The following is a 24239-nucleotide window of genomic DNA, read 5'->3' on the forward strand; positions in this document are numbered from 1 at the left end:
GAAATTCTGTGAGTTTTTTATCTTCTACATGACTAAAATCATCACAACCACTACAAAAGGATTTTCTCATCGATAAATGCATTATATACATTTCTTTAAATGCATTAAAGTACTTCATACAAATAGAAAACGAAAATAACACCATTTAAAATTGCTGAAAACTATGTTACCAGCAGCATTATTTTGCCATCGCAAAGAATTTTCCTGGTGGGACTGATGATGACCTGCCTTGCCTTCCTCACCTCTTTGCTGGTAAATATGGGAATGTAACATTTTAGCTGTATAGAGAAAAAAATTTAGTTTATTGTTACTCCCGCCCTACCTCTTTCAACATTAATCTGAAGCCTCATGAAGAGTAAGCAGTTTTTCCATTAAAATGTTATTTTTAAGAATCTACCGTATACTCACTTAAACAATGACTCATCCCTCCCCTCATTATAGCTGATACGCAGTTACAAATCACCAAAAATAGCCTGATTTCATTACAAACAAAGCGAATCAGCTTGACTGAATCCAGTACTGTCACCGTTAGCTTCTCAGAATTTGAAATTGATTGCAAATTCGTCGTCTTTTGGATAAAGGCGCAGTTTGGTGCCTCAATCTTGAGACACCAAATTGAAAATTTGGAAATTGAGGTACATCAGTTTTCATGTTTTCAACATTGAAAACGTGAAAATTGAGGTACCTCAATTTTAATGTTTTCCAAGAATTCCGCTTTCCCCCTCCTACTCCCCCCAATGTTACCGGATCTGGTCGGGATTTCAAATGGAAGGTCTAAAGCACAAGATTATTCTAAATCTCAAATTTCATTAAGAAAGGATCACCCGTTCGTAAGGTACAAATACCTCATTTTTCTAATTTTTCCCAATTTCCCCCCCCCCACTCTCACCAAAGAGAGCGGATCCAGTACAGTTATGTCAGTCACGTATCATGAACTTGTGCTTATTCTTCTCACCAAGTTTCATCCTTATCTCCCCGCTTTAAGCGTTTCCCAAGATTTCCGGTTCCCCCCAACTCCCACCTCCAATGACACTGGATCCGGTTGGGATTTAAATAAGGGATCTGAGTTACGAAGTCCTTCTAAATATGAAATTTCATTAAGATCTGATCACTCCTTCTTAAGTTAAAAATACCTCATTTTTTCTAATTTTTCAGAATTAACCCTCCCCCGCCAACTCTCCCAAAGAGAGCGGATCCGTTCGGTTATGTCAATCACGTATCTAGGACTTGTGCTTATTTTTACCACCAAGTTTCATCCCGATCACTCCACTCTAAGCGTTTTCCAAGATTTTAGGCTCCCCCCAACTCCCCCAATGTCACCAGATCCGATCGGGATTTAAATAATAGCTCTGAGACACAATATCCTTCCAAACATCAAATTTCATTACATCCGATCACCCGTTCGTAAGTTAAAAATACCTAATCTTTTCTAATTTCCCGATTTAACCGTCCCTCCACTCCCCCAAAGATGGTCGAATCAGGGAAACGACAATTTCTAATTTAATCTGATCTGTTGATACGCCTGCCATGTTTCATCGTCCTAGCTTACCTGGAAGTGCCTAAACTAGCAAAACCGGGACAGACAGAGCGACAGACCGACCGACAGAATTTGCGATCGCTATATGTCACATGGTAGATACCGAGTGCCATAAAAGTATATAGCGCCCTTCAAAAATCTTAATAAGCATCAGTCTTATTGTTTCTTTAATAAAAATAAGATCTTTAATAAAAATAAGATCAAAAGAAAATGTTTTTCTCCCGATATATTTCCATTCTATTACAGAAAATTAATTAAAAAATAACAACTTATGCATCAAAATACATTTTCCAGGAAAGTGAAGAGCTCTATTAAACCTAAAACGAGTAAAAATAAAATAAAATAATCTACAAGCGCAAAAAAACTACCACAGATCAGAATCAATAAATAAACCATACCCAAAACGGACAAAAATCATAATAAGTAACTGAGTAAACAAGAGACTTTGGAGAATTATTGGAGTATCAATTAGATATTAGAAGTAAAAACTAAAACCATTAAACAATTCCCAGAAGAGATACCCCACCCCCTTACTCCCTACCAACTTCAGTCATCAACCTATAATCGATTTAACCTATTCAGTTATATTACAAATCCTATTGTGAAAAGCACCTATTTATCATCTGTTTGTAGATGTAGATTGTGTATTAGTATCCAATCTACTTTCAAAGGTTTTAACAGAAGACGATCTAATTTTGAACCGAAAGATTATAGAGAGTAAAGAACCTTAAATATGAAGAAAAAAAATTGACCTGAGCAAATGTCGTGAAATAAGAAGTATGGAACATATTTGCAACTTTTGATTCACTAGGTTCGCTTATCCTCTTGATGATAACGCTGTGAGATCTATATCTGATAATCCCAACTCTGACCGTATCACTGAGGACGTCTCAGTGTAACGTGTTGTTGGGAAGTTTCAAAGGCGGCATATTTGCATAAATGCTAATTTGGCATGCATTGGGAGTTGTAATGGACCATTATTTTAATTTTTATGGCATTTGGTATTAACCAAGTGACATATAGCAATCGCAAATTCTGTCGGTCTGTCGGTCCCGGTTTTGCTACTTTAGGCACTTCGAGGTAAGCTAGGACGACGAAATTTGGCAGGTGTATCAGCGACCGGACCAGATTAAGTTAGAAATAGTCGTTTTCCCGATTTGACCATCTGGGAGGAGTGGGGGGCCCTTTAATTCGGAAAAAATAGAAAAATTGAAGTATTTTTAACTTACGAACGGTTTGTCAGATCTTAATGAAATTTGATGTTTGGAAGGATATCGTGTCTCAGAGCTGTTATTTTAAATCCCGACCGGATCTGGTGATATTGGGGGGGGGAGTGGGAGGGAGAAACCTAAAATCTTGGAAAACACTTAGAGTGGAGGGATCGGGATGAAACTTGGTGGGAAAAATAAGCACAAGTCCTAGATACATGATTGACATAACCGGAATGGATCCGCTCTCTTTCTGTTAATTCTGAAAAACTAAAAAAATGATGTATTTTTAACTTACGAACGGGTTATCGGATCTCAATAAAATTTGATATTTAGAAGGATATCGTGTCTCAGAGCTCTCATTTTAAATCCCGACCAGATCTGGTGACATTGGGGGGGAGTTGGGAGGGGGAAACTTAAAACTTGGAAAACACAGAGTGGAGGGATCGGGATGAAACTTGGTGGGAAAAATAAGCACAAGTCCTAGATACATGATTGACATAACCGGAACGGATCCGCTCTCTTTGGGGTAGTTGGGAGAAGATTAATTCTGAAAAATTAGAAAAAATGAGATATTTTTAACTTAAGAACGGGTGATAGGATCTCAATGAAATTTGATATTTAGAAGGATATCGTGTCTCAGAGCTCTTATTTTAAATTCCGACCGGATCTGGTGACATTGGCGGGGGGGGGGGGGGGGGTTGGGAAGCGGAAACCTAAAACTTGGAAAACACTTAGAGGGGAGGGATCGGAATGAAACTTGGTGGGGAAAATAAGCACAAGTCCTAGATACATGATTGACATAGCCGGAACGGATCCGCTCTCTTTGGGGTTGTTTGGGGGGGGGGGTTAATTCTGAAAAATTAGAAAAAATGAGGTAACGAACGGGTGATCGGATCTCAATGAAATTTGATATTTAGAAGGATATCGTGTCTCAAAGCTCTTATTTTAAGTCGCGACCGGATCTGGTGACATTGGGGGGAGTTTGGGGTGGGGGAGCCTAAAATGATGGAAAACGCTTAGATTGGAGGGATCGGGATGAAACTTGGTGGGAAAAATAAGCAGAAGTCTTAGAGACGTGATTTACACAATTGGAACGGATCCGCTCTATTGAGGGGGGGGGGGGTTAATTCTGAAAAATTAGAAAAAATGACGTGTTTTAAACTTACGAAAGAGTTATCGGATCTTAATGAAATTTCATATTTAGAAGGACCTCGTAACTCAGATCTCTTATTTTAAATCTCAACCGAATCGAACGTAATTGGGGCGGCAGTTGGGGGTACCGGAAATCTTTGAAAATACTTAAAGCGGTGAGATCAGGATGAAACTGGATGGGAAGAATAAAAACCTGTCTAAGATACGGGACTGACATAACTGGACCGGATCTGCTCTCTTTGGTGGAGTGGGGGGGGGGTAATTTTGAAAATTGAGGTATTTGTAACTTACGAAAGGGTGACCAGATCTTAATGGAATTTGATATTTAGAAGGATCTTTTGCTTTAAAGCTCTAATTTTAAATTCCGACCAGATCCTGTGACATTGGGGGGATTGGAGGGGGAAACCGGAATTCTTGGAAAACGTGAAAATTGGGGTATTTTTATCTTACGAATAGGTGATCGGATCTTAATGAAATTTGATATTCAGAAGGAATTCATGTCTCAGAGCTCTTATTTCAAATTCCGACCAGATCTTTTGACATTGGGGGAGTTGGAGGGGGAAATCTTGGGAAACACTTTGAGTGGAGGAATCAGGATGAAGCTTGGTGGATAGAATAAGCAAATGTCCTTGATACGTGATTGACGGAACCGTACTTGATTCGCTCTCTTTGGGAGAGTTGGGGGGAGGGGTTCAGTGATTTGGCAAGTTTGGTGCTTCTGGATGTGCTAGGACGATGAAAATTTGTAGGCGTGTCAGGGAGCTGTACAAATTGACTTGATAAAGTCGTTTTCCCAGATTCGACCATCTGGGGGGCTAAAGGGAGAGTAAAAATTAGACAAAATTAGGTATTTATAACATAAGAGTGGGTGATCGGATCTTAATGGATTTTGATATTTAGAAGGACATCGTGACTCAGAGCTCTTATTTTAAATTTTGACCGGCATTAAGCCACTTATTTTCCTTTGAAATCAATCTATTGATTCATAGAATTTTGTTAGAGCTAATACCATATGATCTCTTGGCTCTTAGCTCTTCATGCCTCGTAACAAGTGCCATATGAGCTCTTAGCTCTTGTTTTGTTTTTTGTTTTTTTTAGTTAGCTTCCTGTATGATTTATTTGATCGAATGATGAATCTATGCACTATATCATGGAAAATCACTAGACTTAGAAAAAAAACCTAGAAATTCCTTAGGAACTCCAGAAGACTTGTATAAATCCCTAAATGAAAAATTTTGCCCCTAATGGACCTCAAAATCCCTAAAATAGGGAGAAAATCCCTAGAATCAAAACATTGGAATCAGCCGAGTTCATTTGAATTGCCTCCAAGTGCCTTTAGGCTACGGAAATTGCCATTTAAAAATCTTACTGAGTTAGCAACTTATTTAAAACCTCCCGAGCGCCATATCAGAATTTGACAACACGTGATTAACAGCATTGGTGATAACAGGATTTTTCAGATGACTTTTAGAATTTGCGCAGGAAAAGTTAATTGATTCCTCTGAAATACAAGCGACATTTCATCAAATAAATAAATAAATAAAGGATTTAATTGCCTATTATAAATAGACATGAAATGTCACACAATGGAGTATGAGAAGACAATACAAAGAAAGAAAAGCTGACTAAATTTTTTTAGTTAGTTAAAAAGGGCACTAGACCTTTTAATTTCCTTTAGAATGAGCCCTCTCGTGACATTCTAGGACCAATGGGTCGATATGATCCGTCATGGAAGAAAAAAAACAAATAAACACACATCCGTGATCTGTCTTGTGGCAAAAAATACATAATTCCACATTTTTGGAAAATCACTAGATTTAGAAAAAAAACCTAGAAATTCCTTAAGAACTCCAGAAGACTTGTATTTTGAAAAAAACAAAAAACACGCATCCGTTATCTGTCTTGTGGCAAACAATACATTATTCCACATTTTTGTAGATAGGAGCTCGAAACTTCTGCTGTAGGGTTCTCTGATACCGCTGAATCTGACGGTGTGATTGTCGTTAAGATTGTATGACTTTTAAGGGGTCTTTTCCCCTATTTTCTACATTAAGGCACATTTTCTGAGGTTTGTTACTTTTGATGGGTAAGACTAAATTTAATGAAACTTATACATTTAAAATCAGCATTAAACTACGATTCTTTTGATGTAACTATTTGTATCAAAATTGCGTTTTTTAGAGTTTCAGTAGCTATTGGGCCGGGTCGCTCCTTACTACAGTTTGTTACCACGAACTGGTTGAAGATTTTCATCATGTTGACAAATTAAATTCTTGTTGTTTGTCTCGTTTTCTTCCCCTTATTTCCTTGTTAAGTACTAAAATAAATTAAAACTTGTTTTTAAATTTTCAAAGATTTTTCCAGTTTCAATTCAAGAAGTAAAATTGCTACAAAGACACGAAAAATATTTTTGCAGTTTACATAATAATTTCAGAGATTCTGAGCTGAAAACTAAACCAAAATTTTTATGCCTTTGCATAGGTTATAACCTATGGCATGATGCCATTACCTTACATACGAAGATACAGTTTTTCGGAATTTTTTTTTTTTTTAAACTGATTATTTTTAGCTAAAAGGCACTTAATGTAGCAATTTCCTTCAAAATGAGCATTCTTTGAATTAAACAGTTCTCTATGATGTTCCAGTGTCATGGCAGAAGCGGAGAAATAGAAACAGAAAGAAAAAAAAATGATACTTTCGATGCAGAATAGCTTGGTTTCAGCCATTTTCCTTATTTTTCAAGTTATTGATTCTCCTTGTTGTTCAAGCGAAAGAACTGCACACACAATTTTCATTGTTTAGTAAAAACTTCCTTTTCAATAGGTTTTCTAGATAAAATACATGTTTTTGTTAAATTTCTTTAATTCAGTTTTACATTGTTTAATTTAATGTTTGCATTTAATTTGTATTATTTAATTTATACTCTAATTAAATTTTCGTTAATGATAAAAATTTCATTTTCATACATTCTTTAAGATAAAATAAATTTTTATTACTTTAATTCAATACAATTTTATATTGTTTAATTTAATTTTTAAACTGAATTTTATTGTTTCAATATGTTTGATAGATCGTGTCAAAAAATTCTGCCTTGAATTATGATGTGTTTCTTTTTTACTTACAAACAAACGTTGTTCAAGCTTGGTGATGAGAATAGATTATTATATCTTTGTAGTTTCAGGTACCGTTTTCATCTTTGCTCACATCGATATATCAGAAATTTGTAATCAATCGATTTTTCTTTTTCATGTAACTTATCCAGCTCATAGAAATTAAGACCTTTTGTCATGAGGGGATATGAGCCAAAGGAAAAAATCATTTGCTGCCGTTACCGCGAGCAAAATTCGGATCACTTATCCAGTTTGAAGCAGATAGGAACTTCTTAAAAGAATCGGTCCAAGCCAAGGTGTTGCAACAGGTGTTGTAAGTTTGGCCCCAGGGACATTTAAGGTTTTTAAAAAAGGGATAATTGTATAAACTCTAGAGGAGGCTCATTTGGTTGAAAATTGGAAGTCTAATTTTCCCTTTAAGAGTTAAAAGTGATGTAGGGCAACTAACCCTCCCTCCCCTCGACTACCCCTCTGTCACCAAACGAGTCTGATTGAAATTGTGAGATAGCTATTTTGTTCAATATAGTCCAAAGAACACATAAAAATGCCTCTAGGGTTGGCACAACCCTCCAGTGCCCTGGGAATAAGGTTGTAAGTCATGCTGTGATGGCATATAAGGTTTCTGTTAAAATTAACGAGGACCTGGAAGATGTAGCTAGACAGCATAATAGTAAAATGTTGTTCTGATATGTTAATAAATTGAGAGAGAGTAGTCAATCCACACTTGTCCCAGTTAAATGTAAGAATAGTGGCCGCAATTGCTGCTACCTCTATTAGCAACTCATAGCAACACCAAGATTTCTTAGCTAAAAAAACAATTGAAAATGAAATGTTCATCAAACAACAAAAATTAGATAAATATTCAATTAAAAAATGATAAGTAAATTGAAAAATATAGAACTGAATTAAATTAACTAAAAATAACATTATAAAATTCAATAACACTATAGGACAATTCTATGGCGCTATTTATGGTTGTTTTCAAGTGCCGAAAACTCCTAAAAATGTTCTCAATTCGAAACACAAAGTACACCATTGGAACCAACTTTCACTAAGACCCTATAAAGAAAATTTGCAGTTCTTTGGCTTTAACAATAAAGTAAATTCATTGACATAAAGAATAAGGATAGTGGCTGAAACCATGATAATCTGCATCGAAAGCATTACTTTTTTTCTCTTAGTTTTTTATTTATCCGCACCTACCAGGACACTGGAACATCATAGGGAACTTTTTAATTCCTTATTTAAGGGAAATTGTTATATTTAGTCCTGTTGTAACTAAAAATAATTAGTTTTTATTTTTATTTTTTTTTACAAAAAATTACATCTTCGTATGTAATGACATCATGTCGTAGGTTATAGCCTATGCTAATGCATAAATATTCAATTTTAATTTTCAGTTCAGAATTTCTGAAATGATCATGTAAACTGCAAAAATATTTATCAAGTCTTAGTAACAATTTTACTTTTTGATCCACAAGAAGAAGTAAGAGAAAAAAATACAAAATTTTGGAACAACTAAAAATTTGGTAAATAAATTTTTTTCAAAGGTAGTCCATCAAGTTCGTTAACGACTTAATATATCACCATGGACTTGCAGAAACTGAGCTTGTTATTCCAGAAGAGTGAGGAAAAGCCCGTCTCAGTAAAGCATCCTTTCCTAAGCCCATCTAATGACGAGTATGACAAGTTGATTCTGAATTTGAAGGATCGTTTTGACAGAGGAAATGGCGAAACCATTTACCATATTAAGGGAGGACAAGATGGCATTAGTAAACTCTCTAGAGAAGAGTATGACACGTGTGTGGCAACCGTAAAATCGTTAGCAGCAGCGGAGGATGCTGATTGTGTTACACTACGGGAAGAGGTGGCAAAAACAGGCTGTAGTGGTCATTTCCTAGTCAGACATAAAGCAGATGAACTTTACTTTGTGGAGATACGCGTGGCTGTTGTTGGTAATGTCGATGCTGGCAAATCAACTTTACTTGGTGTCTTGACGCATGGAGAACTGGATAATGGGCGTGGCACTGCTAGATTGAAGCTATTTCGGCACAAGCATGAAACTGAAAGCGGGAGGACGTCCTCAGTCGGGATCGATATTTTAGGATTTGACAGTAAAGGTAATGTTGTCAACAAGCCAGTTCAAGGCTCCCTAGATTGGACAAAGATCTGTGGAAATGCCACCAAAGTCGTCAAATTCATTGATTTGGCTGGACATGAGAGGTACCTAAAAACCACAGTCTTTGGCGTGACGGGTTATGCCCCAGATTACACCATGCTGATGGTTGGAGCGAACATGGGGATCGTTGGTATGACAAAGGAGCACCTTGGGCTGACATTGTTGCTACACATACCTATTTTTGTTGTCGTCACCAAAATAGATATGACCCCTCCAAACATTTTAAAAGAGACTTTACAGCTGTTGATAAAAATGTTAAAATCCCCAGGCTGTAGAAAAGCCCCTATCTTGATTAAGAATCATGACGATGTTATTTTCAGTGCGACAAACTTCTCAACTGAAAGACTGTGCCCTGTCTTTCAAGTGAGCAGCATCTCAGGAGAGAATCTAGATCTCTTGAGAAGCTTCTTGAATTTACTATCTGCAAGAATGCCAAGTAATGTGAATGATCCAGCCGAATTTCAAATTAATGACTTTTTTTCAGTTCCTGGCATTGGCACAGTTGTTTCTGGAACAACATTAAGTGGCTGCATTAAACTCAACGATGCACTCCTATTAGGACCGGATCCGGCTGGGCAGTTTGTTCCTATTACTCTTAAAAGTATTCATAGAAATAGGATGCCTGTGAAAGAAGTTAGAGGGGGGCAAACTGCCTGTTTTGCTCTGAAGAAGGTGAAAAAATCACTACTGCGAAAGGGAATGGTTATCGTTACCCCTTCTTTGAATCCTGTAGCTTGCTGGGAGTTTGAAGGCGAGGTCCTTGTGTTGCACCATCCTACGACCATTCAAGTTCACTACCAGGCAATGGTTCATTGTGGCAGTGTGAGGCAGATGGCAAAAATCTTGGAGATGTCTCAAGACTGTTTACGGTCGGGTGATCGAGACACAATTCGCTTCCGATTTATCAAAAACCCTGAGTACCTACGCCCTGGTCAGAAAATCGTATTTAGAGAAGGAAGAACCAAAGCTGTTGGACAAGTCACTAAAACGGTTCCTTATGCTACGTCAAGTGTCCATCAGTCAGGAAAACAGAAATCCCAAAAGCACCAAAAACATAACCATTGAAAGAGTTAAGCAAATGGTTCGACCTCAAACGTGAATAGGAAAAACTCAGAAAATCAACCTCATAAGCCATCTTATAAACGGACCCAAAAGAATAGCCAAAGCAAAGGAGGAGAAATGAGGATTTATCGATCTACCCGAACTGCAAGTACTCCCGACAAAAAAGTCTAGCAGACCGATTGTAGATTTTCGATATCCAGTTGGAATGATGGTGTGGTCAACCAAAATGAAAATTCCTTAGGTTCATCAAAACAGCATCTGCGGGAAGCCCACTGAAGGCATTTATGGATCTTGTTTTTACTTTGTTGTTTTTCAAATAGTTAATACGTGTGCTTTGGATGACTGAACTGCAATTTGAAAGTTGAATTAACTCAGTTCTAAACGAGTACATTATGTTTTCATATGGTTCTGAAAAGAATAATAAAATTGGAAGCGCCGTATGAGTTTAGGTTGGAGTTTCCTAATTTGTTGCAGTTATTAGTTTCTTTTCCTTATTTGAAGTTTTGAACTTTTAATCGCATTTTTGAAATTAAAGTATGTAACAGCCAAAAAAAAGAAAAAAAGAGCTTAAGCTAGAAAATTGCCTGACATTTTTGGTTTTAATTCATTTTAGTATTTAAGTAACTTGTTACACTACTTTATTAAACCATAGATGAAATTTCACTTGTATTTAAAAAGGACATCAACCAAAAGAGCGTGACTCTACTTGATGAGTGGCTTTTGCAAACGCTAACAACAGATAGTGCTAATAACAAGCAGAAAGATATATAGCCTCTATTAAAAAAAATTCACTGATAATCCTGACATTGGTTTCAAGCTCCGGAGTTGATATTGCAAATGACTATAGTCACGGTAGTAGTATTGGTATGACTAGTAGTCTTTATAGTAATAGTGGTAGTACTAGTAACAGTAGTAACATTAAAGTTAAATGCTCGTAAACATATCAAGAAATTCTCGGACATCGGGATAGGGCTGTTGCAGTATTCTTTGAAGGGATACTACTAGCAGCAACATTTTTATGTCATGGCATCTGCAGTGCCTTATAGTTTCTTGGTCCTACTAGGAATCAGTCTCCTGTCACCAATGGGCTTTCTCAGCGTCTGTTCAATCTAGAAAATAAAGGTGAAGACGATCAGTAAATTTTACTTCCACATCGTTTGAAGAAACAACGGCCACAAATTGTTGCGGTTCTGAAACCTATCGAGTACAGTCTTCAGTAGCTTTTTTCTGTTCCATTGCCCTCTCTTCCTTCTTTTCCCCCAAGCCCCCCAGCGCGCGTAAGTCGTTACATACCGTATTAGTTGCGCGCTATTGTAGTTGTGTAATATTGTCAGGTTTACCGACTCTTGCACATGCAACATATCCCGGTCTGTAATTTCTCTTTGAGTGTCCCGGTCGTCATTTATGTTCTTGTGTCCCGATCGTCATTTGTTTCCCGGTGTCCCGGTCTGTAATTTCTCTTTGAGCGTCCCGGTCGTCATTTGTATTCCCTGTGTCCCGGTCATCTTATAATGACGTCATATACAAAGCCTTATATACTTATAACGACGTGGGGCCTGTAGGTTTTCTCTTACATCCTTAGGTTTTTTAAGCCATTACGTAACAATCAAAGAAAAAAACACTCCCTATTACGTAAAAAGCAACTTTTATTGCGTAAAAACTCCTCTATCTTAAGAAATCTTAATCTTAAGATATCTATCTTAAGAAAAACATTTGCATAAGTAAACAAAAATGCCTATTACGTAATAAACACCTGTATCTTGAGGAAACTTAAAAAAAACTGTCGGGATCAGGATTCGAAGGGAGTAATGACCGTTTAAAACTATTGAGAGGATACTACTGTTGACATAACCAATATCACTAGAGACATAGCTGCTAGACTGATCACTATGCTGAACGAAATTGAATTCCCAAATTTTGATTGGATGTATTTTGAAAATGAAAAGGGCTTGAGAGAAGGGGGGGGGGGTGTCTGCTTGCCCTCCAGTCCTAGTCGTAGTAAACTCACTCCTAGTAATAGTGGTGGAAGCAGGAGTAGTGGTGGTAACTGTAGTAGTAGTTGTTGTAGCGTATAAATATTACCTGTTTTCTCAATTGATCATATCCCTTACAATTTCCTGAAAGTTCCAAAGTCATATGCTATTCCATGTTGGAAAGTTCCAACATGGGGTGGAGATGCTTTCGTATCACCCTAAAAAAGACACTAGGATTTATGATTTCCCACTGAATAAGTCAAATCTGTAGCTTATGTGACCACCCTTTCCGTAAATACCTTAAATTTTAACAGTGGGAAACTAATATAACTTATAGTCCTTGCCCTTGGGGCCGTGCGGGGATGGGGTGTCATCTCCAAGGACGTAATTACTCGACATTTCAAAAATACATAAAAAAATGCCAGTCTCAAAATTTTGATTGGACGTGTTTGGGGAATGGAAGGATGGATGAAGGAGGGGGTTGGTTGCCTTCCAATCACTTTTGACTATAAAAAAAGGCAACAGAACTTTTAGTTTTCAACACAATGTTCCCCCTCCGAAGTTTCTGAGACCACCTTTTCCATAAAAACCTTATATGCCCCCAGGGTATAACTTACTACCCTTGCCCCGAGATCTTTTGGGAGGGGGAGGCGATCTTCAAAGACATGTAACATATAGACCAGCCCCCCCCCCCTTTATAAAATTCAGGACCAAATCCTTCATTCACATCCCCTTAGGAATCCTCAAATATAGGACCAAATCTCTCATCCATACTCTTCTAGGAACTCTTAAATTCAGGACTAAATTTCTTAGTCACACCCCTTTAGTAAATTTCAATTTGAAAAAGGTTTGGATAAAATCATTTAGAATTTAACAGTTGCTAAATTTATCAAGTCTGCATAATCCTACGCAATTAGACTACATGCATTTAGATAAAACTACAATTAAAACTACAAATTAGACTACATGCATTTGCATGGTCCAACGCAATTAGACTACATGCATTTAGATAAAACTACAATTAAAACTACAAATTAGACTACATGTATTTGCATGGTCCAACGCAATTAGACTACATGCATTTAGATAAAACTACAATTAAAACTACAAATTAGACTACATGTATTTGCATAGTCCAACGCAATTAGACTACATGCATTTAGATAAAACTACAATTAAAACTACAAATTAGACTACATGTATTTGCATAGTCCAACGCAATTAGACTACATGCATTTAGATAAAAAAAAATGTTACTTAACAAAGTAACCAGTTATTCTGACCTATGGGTTTTTCTCAAAACCAAAAGAGAAATCCTTGCCAAAGAATAGCTTTTGGATGCGCGATTAGTCACATGATCAAATATTACCAATAGTAGTGGAGGCCAACTTCCACAGGTCACCAAGCCTGTCTGGCGGGTGTTTGTTCATAGAAATCGAGCGTTAGATATATGAGCCCAATGCTAGGGCGAATAGTTTAGTCTTAAGGAAGGATTTGAATTGTCAAGATCAATTTTGCTCATGTTCACCTTTTAGTGCAATAGGACATTGAAGCTATTTTGTCAATAGTTATATATTGTAAGTAAATAAACTTTATTGTATTTAATCATCTTCTGTCTATGTATTAGGGCATCAGGTACAGTTCCTCTAGCTTTCAGGCACGGTCCCAAGGGAATCTATATTTGTTTCAAGAGACCTCGAACAACACCGAGATGGTTCTGTCTCCCAGGTTACCGGGGATTCTATACGAAGCCTTTTTATTTTATTAATAATTTAGCTCCCATATCCACATCAAACGATTAAGACTTAGAAAAGTAGCAACTCAACGCAAAACCCCCTTTAAAATAAACTCAAGAATATTTAACAAAAAACCACCCCGTAACATATGGCGCGGTCGGGTAAAGAAAGCAGAAAAAGGAACTGAATATACCTACGCAATTAATGCCCACTAACATAGACAAGTATGATTACTTACATTTTATTTTTTTTGATTTTTGAGTGCAGTGCAATTTTACCTAGCTTTTTGAATTTTTAGGTGCAGTGCGATTTTATTTCTATTTTTGCATTTTTTCTATATAGGTATACCCCATTCAAAAAATATCAAAATCTTTAAGAAATTAAAATAAAACAGTAAAAATTAAAAAAATTTTGAGATTATTTTAAACCGCATATTTAAAAAAAAAAAAAGACTACAATAAATATGGAACAAGAACAAGATGAAATATTAAAAGCGCAACAAATTATTGCAACTTCGGTAGAAATTGCAAAATCATTACCAGAATATGAAGGAGATACGGACGTTGATCAATTCAACATCCATTTAGGACAATTTGTGGAAATGACAAAAATTGACCTAAAAGTATTAAAAAATATGTTACTTTTAAGACTGAAAGGACAGGCGCTAACATTTCTAAAACAAATCGAAAACTCGATAGGTACAGAAGCAACCTCAACCATTAACTCAATAGAATTATTGCAACAGGCCTTCCAGAAAAGATTCATTGACACAAGTTCATTGAATAAACTAAAACATGGCCTAGTTACTTTCGAACAGACCCAAAACGTTCGTGAGTACTTGCATAAGGTTAGAATCGCAACAGAAGCGCGATACGGTCCAGGAGAAGGGGAATTATATGAAAAAATAATACTAAATGCATTTAAACAGGGACTAAACCCAAAGTTATACCGCCTTTTGATAGCTAAAAATATTGATAACCTAGAACTAGCGGTTCAGGAAATAGAAAGAGCCGTAGAAATTGATTCGATTGTCCTGCAGCATCAAAAAATGTCAATAAATGCTGTAGAAAGCAAAGCCCCTCTAAGATCAAGGGATTCTTCTCCGCGATTATTCTCCCGAGAATCATCACCCAAACCTGTTCGAAATCAAATTCGAACCACCACACCACCAAGACAAGTACGTTTTGCCCCCAATAATCAATTAAGGGCACAAACTAACAATGAACCATTAAGGTGCTACACCTGTAGCCGATTAGGGCATATCGCAAGAAATTGTTTCGCAAACAATAATAATCGACCAAACATTAGGGGAACGGGTAACCGTTTGTCCAGGGGGACAAACTATAGTGGGTACGCCCCAAGAGGTAATCGAGGAAACACCTTGGTAACAGGAGGTAATTATCCCACCCAAAGTCAAAATTTTCAACGCAATGCATATCAATATCGAGGAGGGTATCGTGGAAGAACAAATCAACCCAGTAATAGTTGGAACAGAAATACAAGAGAAAATTACATCAGCCGACGGCAGCCATATAATAGCTCCATCTCAAGTAATAACCAAGGAACCCAAAACAGAACAAATGAAAATTCTACATCTAACATCTGGGAATCCCAGGGAAACGAAATAAGCCCCCAAAATTCGTAGGACCAAAATTTGGTGGCAAGATAATTTATAGGTCCCCCCCAGTAATAATACCATTTTTAAGTGCAAATAATAATAAGATGTTACCAGTATTTGAAAATTTCAACGCAGGGAATATTTATTTCTCAGCCCTTATAGATTCAGGAGCAACAGTAAATGTGATAAACTCATCAGTATTTAATAAATTACCCAACTATATTAAACGACGAATGAGCAATATCTGTCCCAATTTGTCAAGTGTGACAGGACACGACCTAGATGTGAAAGGCACTGTGTATCTAGCCTTGCGCAAGGATAACAGAAATTTTTATACTCGATTTATAGTTTGTAAAAATTTTCCATACGAAGCGATAATAGGCGCAAATTTTTTAAAATCAAATAAAATATTATTAGATGTAGCAAATTCAAAGTTTATCTACCCAACGGACACCATATCAATGATAAATAACATACAAGCAAACAAAGTAAGGGAAAATATAGGTAACATGAAAGAGTATAGAAGCAAACAAATTCAAGAAATTTGTTATTTATGGAAAAAACTTGAAAAAATAGAAACTCCAGGAGAAAAACCAGCGGAGAATCTTCTAAATTCAATAAAAGAAGAAAATCACGAAAAATATTATGGATTCGTAGTGCGTAAAACAAAAATTCCCCCTAAATCAATGCAGAGGGTCCAATTATCACAAATGTTGGAACCAGTTAATGATAAAAATGAAATTTGGGTAGCATCGCCGTCGGAAAATCTCCCGAAATATGTAGTTTGTGAAGAACAAATTATAAATTACGAAAAGGGAGAAGGTTACATTTGGGTAACGAACACCCACGAAAACGACCTAATTACCCTAAGTAAAGGTACATGTTTAGTAGAGATACAGGTAGTATCGGAATCCGACATTAATAATTGGAAAAAATTGGAAAAAAACTACGTGAATAATATTAATGTTTACGTTGACAGAGAATATCCACTGACGCGATCTCAATTCCTTGAGAAATTCGAACTAAGTCACATAACCGACGTGTCATTAAAACAAAAATTATGCGACTTATTATGGGAATACAGAGATGTCTTTTCGACATCTGAAGATGACATAGGACTTATCCCATTTTATGAACACGCAATACAAACCACGGGGCCACCAGTCGCAAAACAACCATACAGAATTCCTTATAAACATAAGGAATGGCTAATAAACAAAATACATGAACTCGAAAAAAATCAAATCATAAGGCCAAGCATAAGCCCATACTCTGCCCCCGTTATTTTAGTCCCGAAAAAGAATAATGATCTTAGACTAGTGGTAGATTATAGAGCTTTAAATAAACAAGTAGTAAGTGACAAATTTCCCCTACCTAGAATAGACGAAATTCTAGATTCAATATCAAATAAAAATAAAATATTTACTTCCCTAGATTTGACACAAGGATATCATCAAGTAAAAATAGCTGAGGGCGATGTTTTTAAAACAGCTTTTTCAACAACAGAATGTGGTTCTTATGAATACTTAAGAGTACCATTTGGACTAAAAACTAGTTCGAGTGCATTGTGTAGACCCCTCCTTCATTTATTAAGAGGCCTAAATAACATAATTCATTTTGTTGATGACGTCATAGCTATGGACAAAGACGGGGAGGACCATTTAGTGACCCTAGCAAAAGTGTTTGAGAAATTTAGAGAAGGCAATTTAAAATGTAGACCAGAAAAAGTAAATCTTTTTCAAACAAAACTAAAATTTTTAGGAGTAGTTGTAACGCAAGGACAAATTTCCCCAGACCCTGAAAAAATAAAATCCGTTAAAAATATAAAGCCCCCCCAAACAATTAAACAATTACGAGGAATCTTAGGATTAATGAGTTATTTCCGAAAATTTATAGGAAATTACGCACAAGTTGCAAAACCTTTAACGGACCTCACGAGAGGCAACCCACAAAAAATTGTGTGGTCTAATACAGCTCAAAATGCATTAGATCATTTAAAAAAGGCTCTAACCTCAGAACCTATTTTATCGCTACCTGACTTCCAAACAGGACAATTCGTTGTTACAACGGATGCCTCAAACAAGGGAATTGGGGCGATCCTCTCCCAAATAATAAATGGGGAAGAAAGAGTGATAGCGTACGCTTCTCGCACCCTGACTGCTGGAGAAAGTAATTATTCTGCTACACAGCTTGAATTATTGTCGATTATCCACCATTTGGACAAGTTCAGACATTATTTGGTAGGCAGAAAATTTAAACTGCGTTCGGACCACAAAAGCTTGCAATATCTGCAAACTTTCAAAAAGCCAACGGGAATACTCGCGAGATGGATTTTGAAAATCCAAGACTTAGATTATGAATTTGAACATCTTAAGGGAAAACAAAATGCCCCATGTGATTATCTAAGTAGATTTCCAGATAATACCCCAGTAGAAAATGAAAATGAAGAAGTCAACACGATAAAAGCAAAGTACGTTCCAAGAAAGAAAGGTTTAAAAATGAAATCGGCTGAGAATAATTCGGTTGAGAAGGAACAGAGAGACAGCCCACTTTCCTTGAATTCTATAAAAATATATCAAAAGAAAGATAATACTTGTGCTGCTCTAATAGAATATTTCTTATATGATAAAGAGTTACCTGATGAAATGAAATCTTTTAAAAAAGAAATTGATAACTATTATTATGATTTCGACGAAAAAATACTATGTAGGATAATAACCGATACTGATAAAAGAAATCAAACTTCCGTTATACCAGTTTTACCCCAAATTTTGGAAAAACCCGCTTTTGAATTCTTTCATTCTGAAGTAGGAGGTCACTTGGGATTAGATAAGACATTCCATAGATTAAAACAATACTTTTTCGTTACTTCAGCCTTGACAAAGTTAAAGAATTATGTTAATAATTGTGAAACCTGTAATTTAAGAAAAAATCCTCAAGTCTACCCGAATCCAACGATAGGAAAAACGCCTACGGCCCGGTTTCCATTTGACATAGTTTCTTTTGATTTATATGGTACAAGTGGAGGATTACCCACTTCTAATGAAGGACATACATGTGTACTGTCAGTAATTGATCATTTTTCTGGTTTCACTTTTGCTAAACCATTAAAAAATCAAAGCGCCTATACAACGTCGAAAGCTCTCGCTAAAATATTCCTTAACTTCGGTATCCCTAATACAGTATTAAGCGATAACGGCCCTAATTTTGTAGCGAAAGTAACCAAGGATTTAATGTCTTTCCTTCAAATAAATAAATTGGTATCGACCCCCTATCATCCACAGGCCAATGGGAAAATCGAGAACAGACACAAACTATTTTCTAATATTTTAAGTATTTATACGAAAGAAAATCGCAGGGATTGGCATAAGACCTTACCTTATTTAACAAATGTAATAAATACAGCTTACTCCCAGGTCATTCGCGATAACCCATTTTATATATTATTCGGACGAGACTTTAGAATCCCTTATAATGAAATTATAGAGTCACGACAATTTTATAATGATTCTCAAGATTATAAACAAGAATTTATCAATAGAATGAGGAAAACTTATAAGCTTGTAAAACAAGAAATAGAAAGATCAAAAAGAAAGCAAGAAGCAAAAAATATTCCTAATGTCAAAGGTAAACTCGATTTCCAAGTAGGAGATTGCGTTTACTTAAAGAACGAAAACAAATCGGACGGCAAGAAACTTTCGGACCGTTACCTAGGACCGTTAAGAATAATTAAAAGGTATGATAATAATGTTACATTTAAACTATTAAAACCAAAAACAGGAAAAATTTATAAAACCCATGTTAGTCGTATAAAAAGGGCAAAATTCACAGAAACATGGACCCCTCAACCTTCAACATCAAATACCTCGGAGGACGAAAATCAACCACCTCGCTCTAGATTAAGTGAGCTTAAACCTTTTAATTTCAAACAAGGATATTTTGAAAACAGTAGTGACGAAGAAAAATTTAATGAATTTCTAACCATGACAAATATGGTTACCCCCCCAAAAAGTACCCCCGTTACGCGGAGACGGAGGAATAGCGATTCCTCTTCCAGTGAAGAATCAGAAGAGTTGGACTATACAATTTCTCCACAAACGCAATTTTTCCCGGATCGAATTTCGACACCTTTTCCACCAAAACGTTTCCCCGATGATTTGGTACACCCTGTCACACCAATAGACAGACCCTTTTCATTACAAGATGAATTAAATAAGGCTATACAGACCCCTGGTAACATAGAGTCAGAAAATGTCTACAAACCGCAGCGACAAACATTGCGGGAGGCCATGGATCTTATTAATTACCCAATTAAAACTAGACAAAGTACACTTGATACTTATCCAGCTACAGATGAACAACAATATCACGATATAACCGTCTCAAAGGCAAAACCAAAGGACTGGGTATCTTGGAAGGAAACCTTAATACAAACACTTCCTCACCCCCCGGAAGACATGGCTTTCAAGCAGTGGAGGCACCCCAAGAAGACATTTGAATCCTCCCAAAGCTCCCAAGAATCGTTCAATTCTCCTGAGCACAGAGATCAACAGGACGAGTCAATCAATAAACCCTCCACTTCACGAGGTGAAGAAATTTACGAAGGTCGAGCTGGATCTACACCTAAATCTCAAACTTCTACTTCAAGAGAACCAGATACTAAATCTACAACTAGTTCCTCAGATACTGAGAGTGAATCAGGCACAAATGAGCCCAAAGATGTGGAAGGAACAAGACCACAGAGTGCAACTGCCCAGGCTAAAAAGGCACAAATTAAAGGTCAAAAATTTCTTAAAAAACAATATAAAAAGTTTGACTTGATATCGCTAGCGAAGCCAAAGAAAAAAACCGAGTCTACTGAAGAGAAGGTAACAACAAGGTCAGGCCGAGTTATCAAAAAACCAGATAAATTAGATTATTAATAAAAAAAAAATGAAAATCTACCAGTCCTAAATAAAATAAAGAAAAAAATAATAATAATAAAATAATCATTTTTTTTTGCTAATTGTCAATTAATTACGCTAAGAAACCATCCCGTAATAAAACATCCTTAAAAGAAAGTACCTTTCAGGAAAGCTGAAAGACTCCAAGTGAAAAATTGGCCTATCTTCAAAGAGTGCTCATTATTCTAAGTAAGTCCAAAATCACATTTTTGCTAAGATTAACCGCAAGAGTGCAACTGCTTCATTAACATTTTTCTTAAAATAATTCCTTTAAGTTAAGGATTATCTTAAGGGTTAAAATTAAAACTGCCCCATCGACTAAACGTTTCGCCAGATAAGTAGGCGAGACACTTCCTGATTCTTAAAAAACTTTAATTTCTCTAATAATATAACCCGTAGCTTTGGTAAGCTGTCTTACCACAAGTATAACTCAGCTGTAACAAAACGTTGATTAGAAAGCTTATTAATATTGCTAAACCTTACGCATAGACGACGATTTAGGTTTCGAAACTAGAATTACATTCGAAATTACAAGAAAGTCTACTATACACACAACCTGAGATTAAACGACAACGGACGCCCTTGCGGGTTGTGGTGGAAAAGCTTAGCGTGTTTCAGCTTGCTTTTCCGCATACAACTTGAGAGGACCCCTTGAAAGCTACTTCTTCAGTGTTACAGCCAGTGATAAAGTGAACAAGTGGAAATTATAATCCAAACTCCCCAAGAACCAATAGTCGGTGGTTGGTGCGGATGCTGCGTACGAGCCTTGTCCGGGTTCGTACGCTGTATCGGTACGGATTACCGATTGCCGTTCCTTCGTTGCTTTAACCAAGGCTGTACCAACCAATGCTTCCCATTATATAGAATATTCGCCCGTTTTTGAACGAATTTGAGTAAAAATCCATGTACATTGTATTTCTCCACTTTTTACTTGACGTTTCTAATTTGTAACTTGCAAAATTTCTCGCTTCCGATTTCCCCAAGTTATTGAATCCCTCTTAAATTATTAACTACCCCATTTACCACCAAAATATGTCCAAAGCCATTATAGATACAGAATTTATTTCAATTATCCATGCTAAGGAAAACATTATATATGCGGCCGCGATCTTAGTTCAAGACGAGAATGGTAAAGAGGTATATGCTGAAACATGGTACCTCAACTACGATTTAACAAAATTTGAACCTCATACATATAGATTTGGCTTAAAATTAGCGAATACTCCTAAATATCAACCCGCGAGAGGAGAAGTAAAAATAAAATATTCAAATAAAAATAAGAAAGGAAAAAACTTAACAAGCCTTCAACTATTAATAAGAAAACTACAACAAAAATTTAATATAAGCTATTGGTTTTGCAAAGGCCCGAATCAAACCGATCTACTTTTAATTGATAAATGTAGACCACCGAAAATTTGTTATAAGATCGAGGAAAATGAAAATTGTATTAAGTACGAAGGAATTCACCGCCCCTTAGATGAAATCCGACATTACGCCAAATTTATGTATGATCCAACGTCCCAAAATTACGCAGTAAGGGGAAATAACATTTTCTTAAAGAGAAAAAAATCGGTAGAAGCAAAAAAAGACGCATATAAAGGTAAATTAAAATCAAAAAAATTCAAACAATAAACAAAATCTACAATTTTTTTTTAGACGAATCACCAAAAGGACTCAAAGCGGAAAAAGGTAATTACTCATTAGATAATTAGCCTGCTTATACGTGTGACTAATACTAACCAGGAAAATGCCGAGACAAAGAACCTTAAGTAATACCGACACCCTAGAAACCAACCAAGACCTAATGTTTGCGAGACCAGAATTTAGGATTTCAAATAAAACCCTAAGTTTACCAAACCTCTCAGTAATAGACTATGAACTACGGGAAATAATCTTCGAATCCGCAATAACTAATGCAGTAAGGAACTTGGAATATAATACCTTATATTCATTATTGCAAGTTCCCGTTATTTTTAACGAGGATCTCCTAATACACGGAATAATCATCCTATTATACGGATCATTCTCACTGGAAATATTGAGCAAAGATTACGATTATAGGCACAGGCATGCTGCATACACTTTCGCAGCCCTACTCCGAGCGATGCCCCCCGTTGCGTATCCTTTAATAGCATCTTTAATACGCGAAAACTTTTGGCACATAGAACAAGAATCAGGTTTCAAAATAATATGGCCCTTAAAGTTTCTGGACTTACTACTAAATGTGAATTACAAAATTGTGGAAGATGAAAATATATTGTTGGGAATATATGAGCACTATTTGAGATACAGTACTAATTTTGACCCAATAATTGTAAAAAATTCATCCCATTATATTTATGATGAACAGTATATGGAGTTAATAAATGTAACGACAAAATTCTACATGAATGATGAAAATTTTGGATCAAAAATTTTGCCAGATAAAGACATCATTGTGTATGAGAAATTCCTAGACACAGCTAGCCCACTATGCTTTCGTAAGGAATTGACTTATAAAATAATTCACACGACCTCAGATGAACTCAGTCTAAAAGATCTATGCAGGAAGAAAATACGGCAAATATTAAGAAAAACGGACATTAAATATTCCATGCAAAGCCTCTATATTCCCACTTTCCTAAAGAAATACATAATGTACATGGAAAACGGCCCTGGAATCAACGAAAAGGACTTCCAGTTAACATTTAAAACCCCCTACCTTTTAAAGTCACGGTGCAATTTACTGGCCAATAGTGGGCCAATTTTAAGAATAACAGAAAATTATGAACTAGACGGTCCCTTTTTACCCTTTACCACCCTTATTTTTTCCTCCCCCCTTATGTAACTTTTCTAATTTGTAGACAAGGAAGAACCGTGTAAAATAAATGAAAAATTTGGTTGGCTGAGAATAGAAACCAATACCTTAATAAACACGTCATACGCGATTCTAGAAGAAACCAGTACCAAGGTAACCGCCAATTAACTTACTAGAACCATAAAAACTCCCCCCAGATACCTCAAAAACCGAACAGCTTGGTTTCCATGTAAAACACAAAGTTTGCCAAATTTGTCAAAAATTGAACACAAATTATTAGACCAAGATTTCGAAAATGCCGTTAAAAAAGCAACAAGAGAATTACAATACCGAACTCTCTATCTACTTCTCAAAATTTCTGTAAGCATCACTAATAAGTTGATAACAAGAATTTTGATAATCTTGTTATTTTGTTCATTTACACGCAAAATGAGAAAAGAAAACTTCCAGTACAAACAGCAACTTGCGTCTCGGACTTTTACAATCTTACTTAACAAAATCCCCCTCAAAAAATACCCTCTAGTTGCAACATTGATCAGCGAAAATTTCTGGAGAATCTATAATGACAAAGGCTATACAATCATATGGCCTCTCAGATTTTTGTCAATATTGATAAAAAGAAATACAAATGTCTTGTTGGAAAAACCAAGCATACTAAACAAAATTTATAAAGACTATAAGAACCATTATTCAGCTAGTAATTTGATAAGAAACGGCCGAAAATTCCATATTTATGAACCAGATTACAATGAACTGAAACAAATAATCTTTACCTGTAGCGAATGCGATGACAACTTTGCGTCAAAAATCGCGCCTCAAACAGATATAATCGTATTTGAAAAATTAATGAACTGTAAGGACCCCCTATTTTTCCATAAAATATTAATTTTCAAAGTAATCCATAACGTGTCAAAACTCTTA

At 36.0% G+C, this 24239-nt stretch overlaps 1 protein-coding gene and 1 long non-coding RNA gene across 2 annotated transcripts in view; one reads left to right on the plus strand and one right to left on the minus strand.

The window, feature by feature from the left end:
* Nucleotides 1–24239, minus strand: part of LOC136036199 (uncharacterized) — a 37876-nt gene that overhangs the window by 2149 nt on the left and 11488 nt on the right. The window lies entirely within an intron of this gene.
* On the plus strand, nucleotides 8599–12194 carry LOC136036198 (GTP-binding protein 1-like). Its single transcript, XM_065718285.1, has one exon. It carries the CDS (start codon nucleotides 8599–8601, stop codon nucleotides 10252–10254), a length of 1656 nt encoding a protein of 551 aa, XP_065574357.1. The 3' UTR covers nucleotides 10255–12194.

Source organism: Artemia franciscana, chromosome 15 (genome assembly GCF_032884065.1).
Source record: "Artemia franciscana chromosome 15, ASM3288406v1, whole genome shotgun sequence".
NCBI lineage: Eukaryota > Metazoa > Arthropoda > Branchiopoda > Anostraca > Artemiidae > Artemia > Artemia franciscana.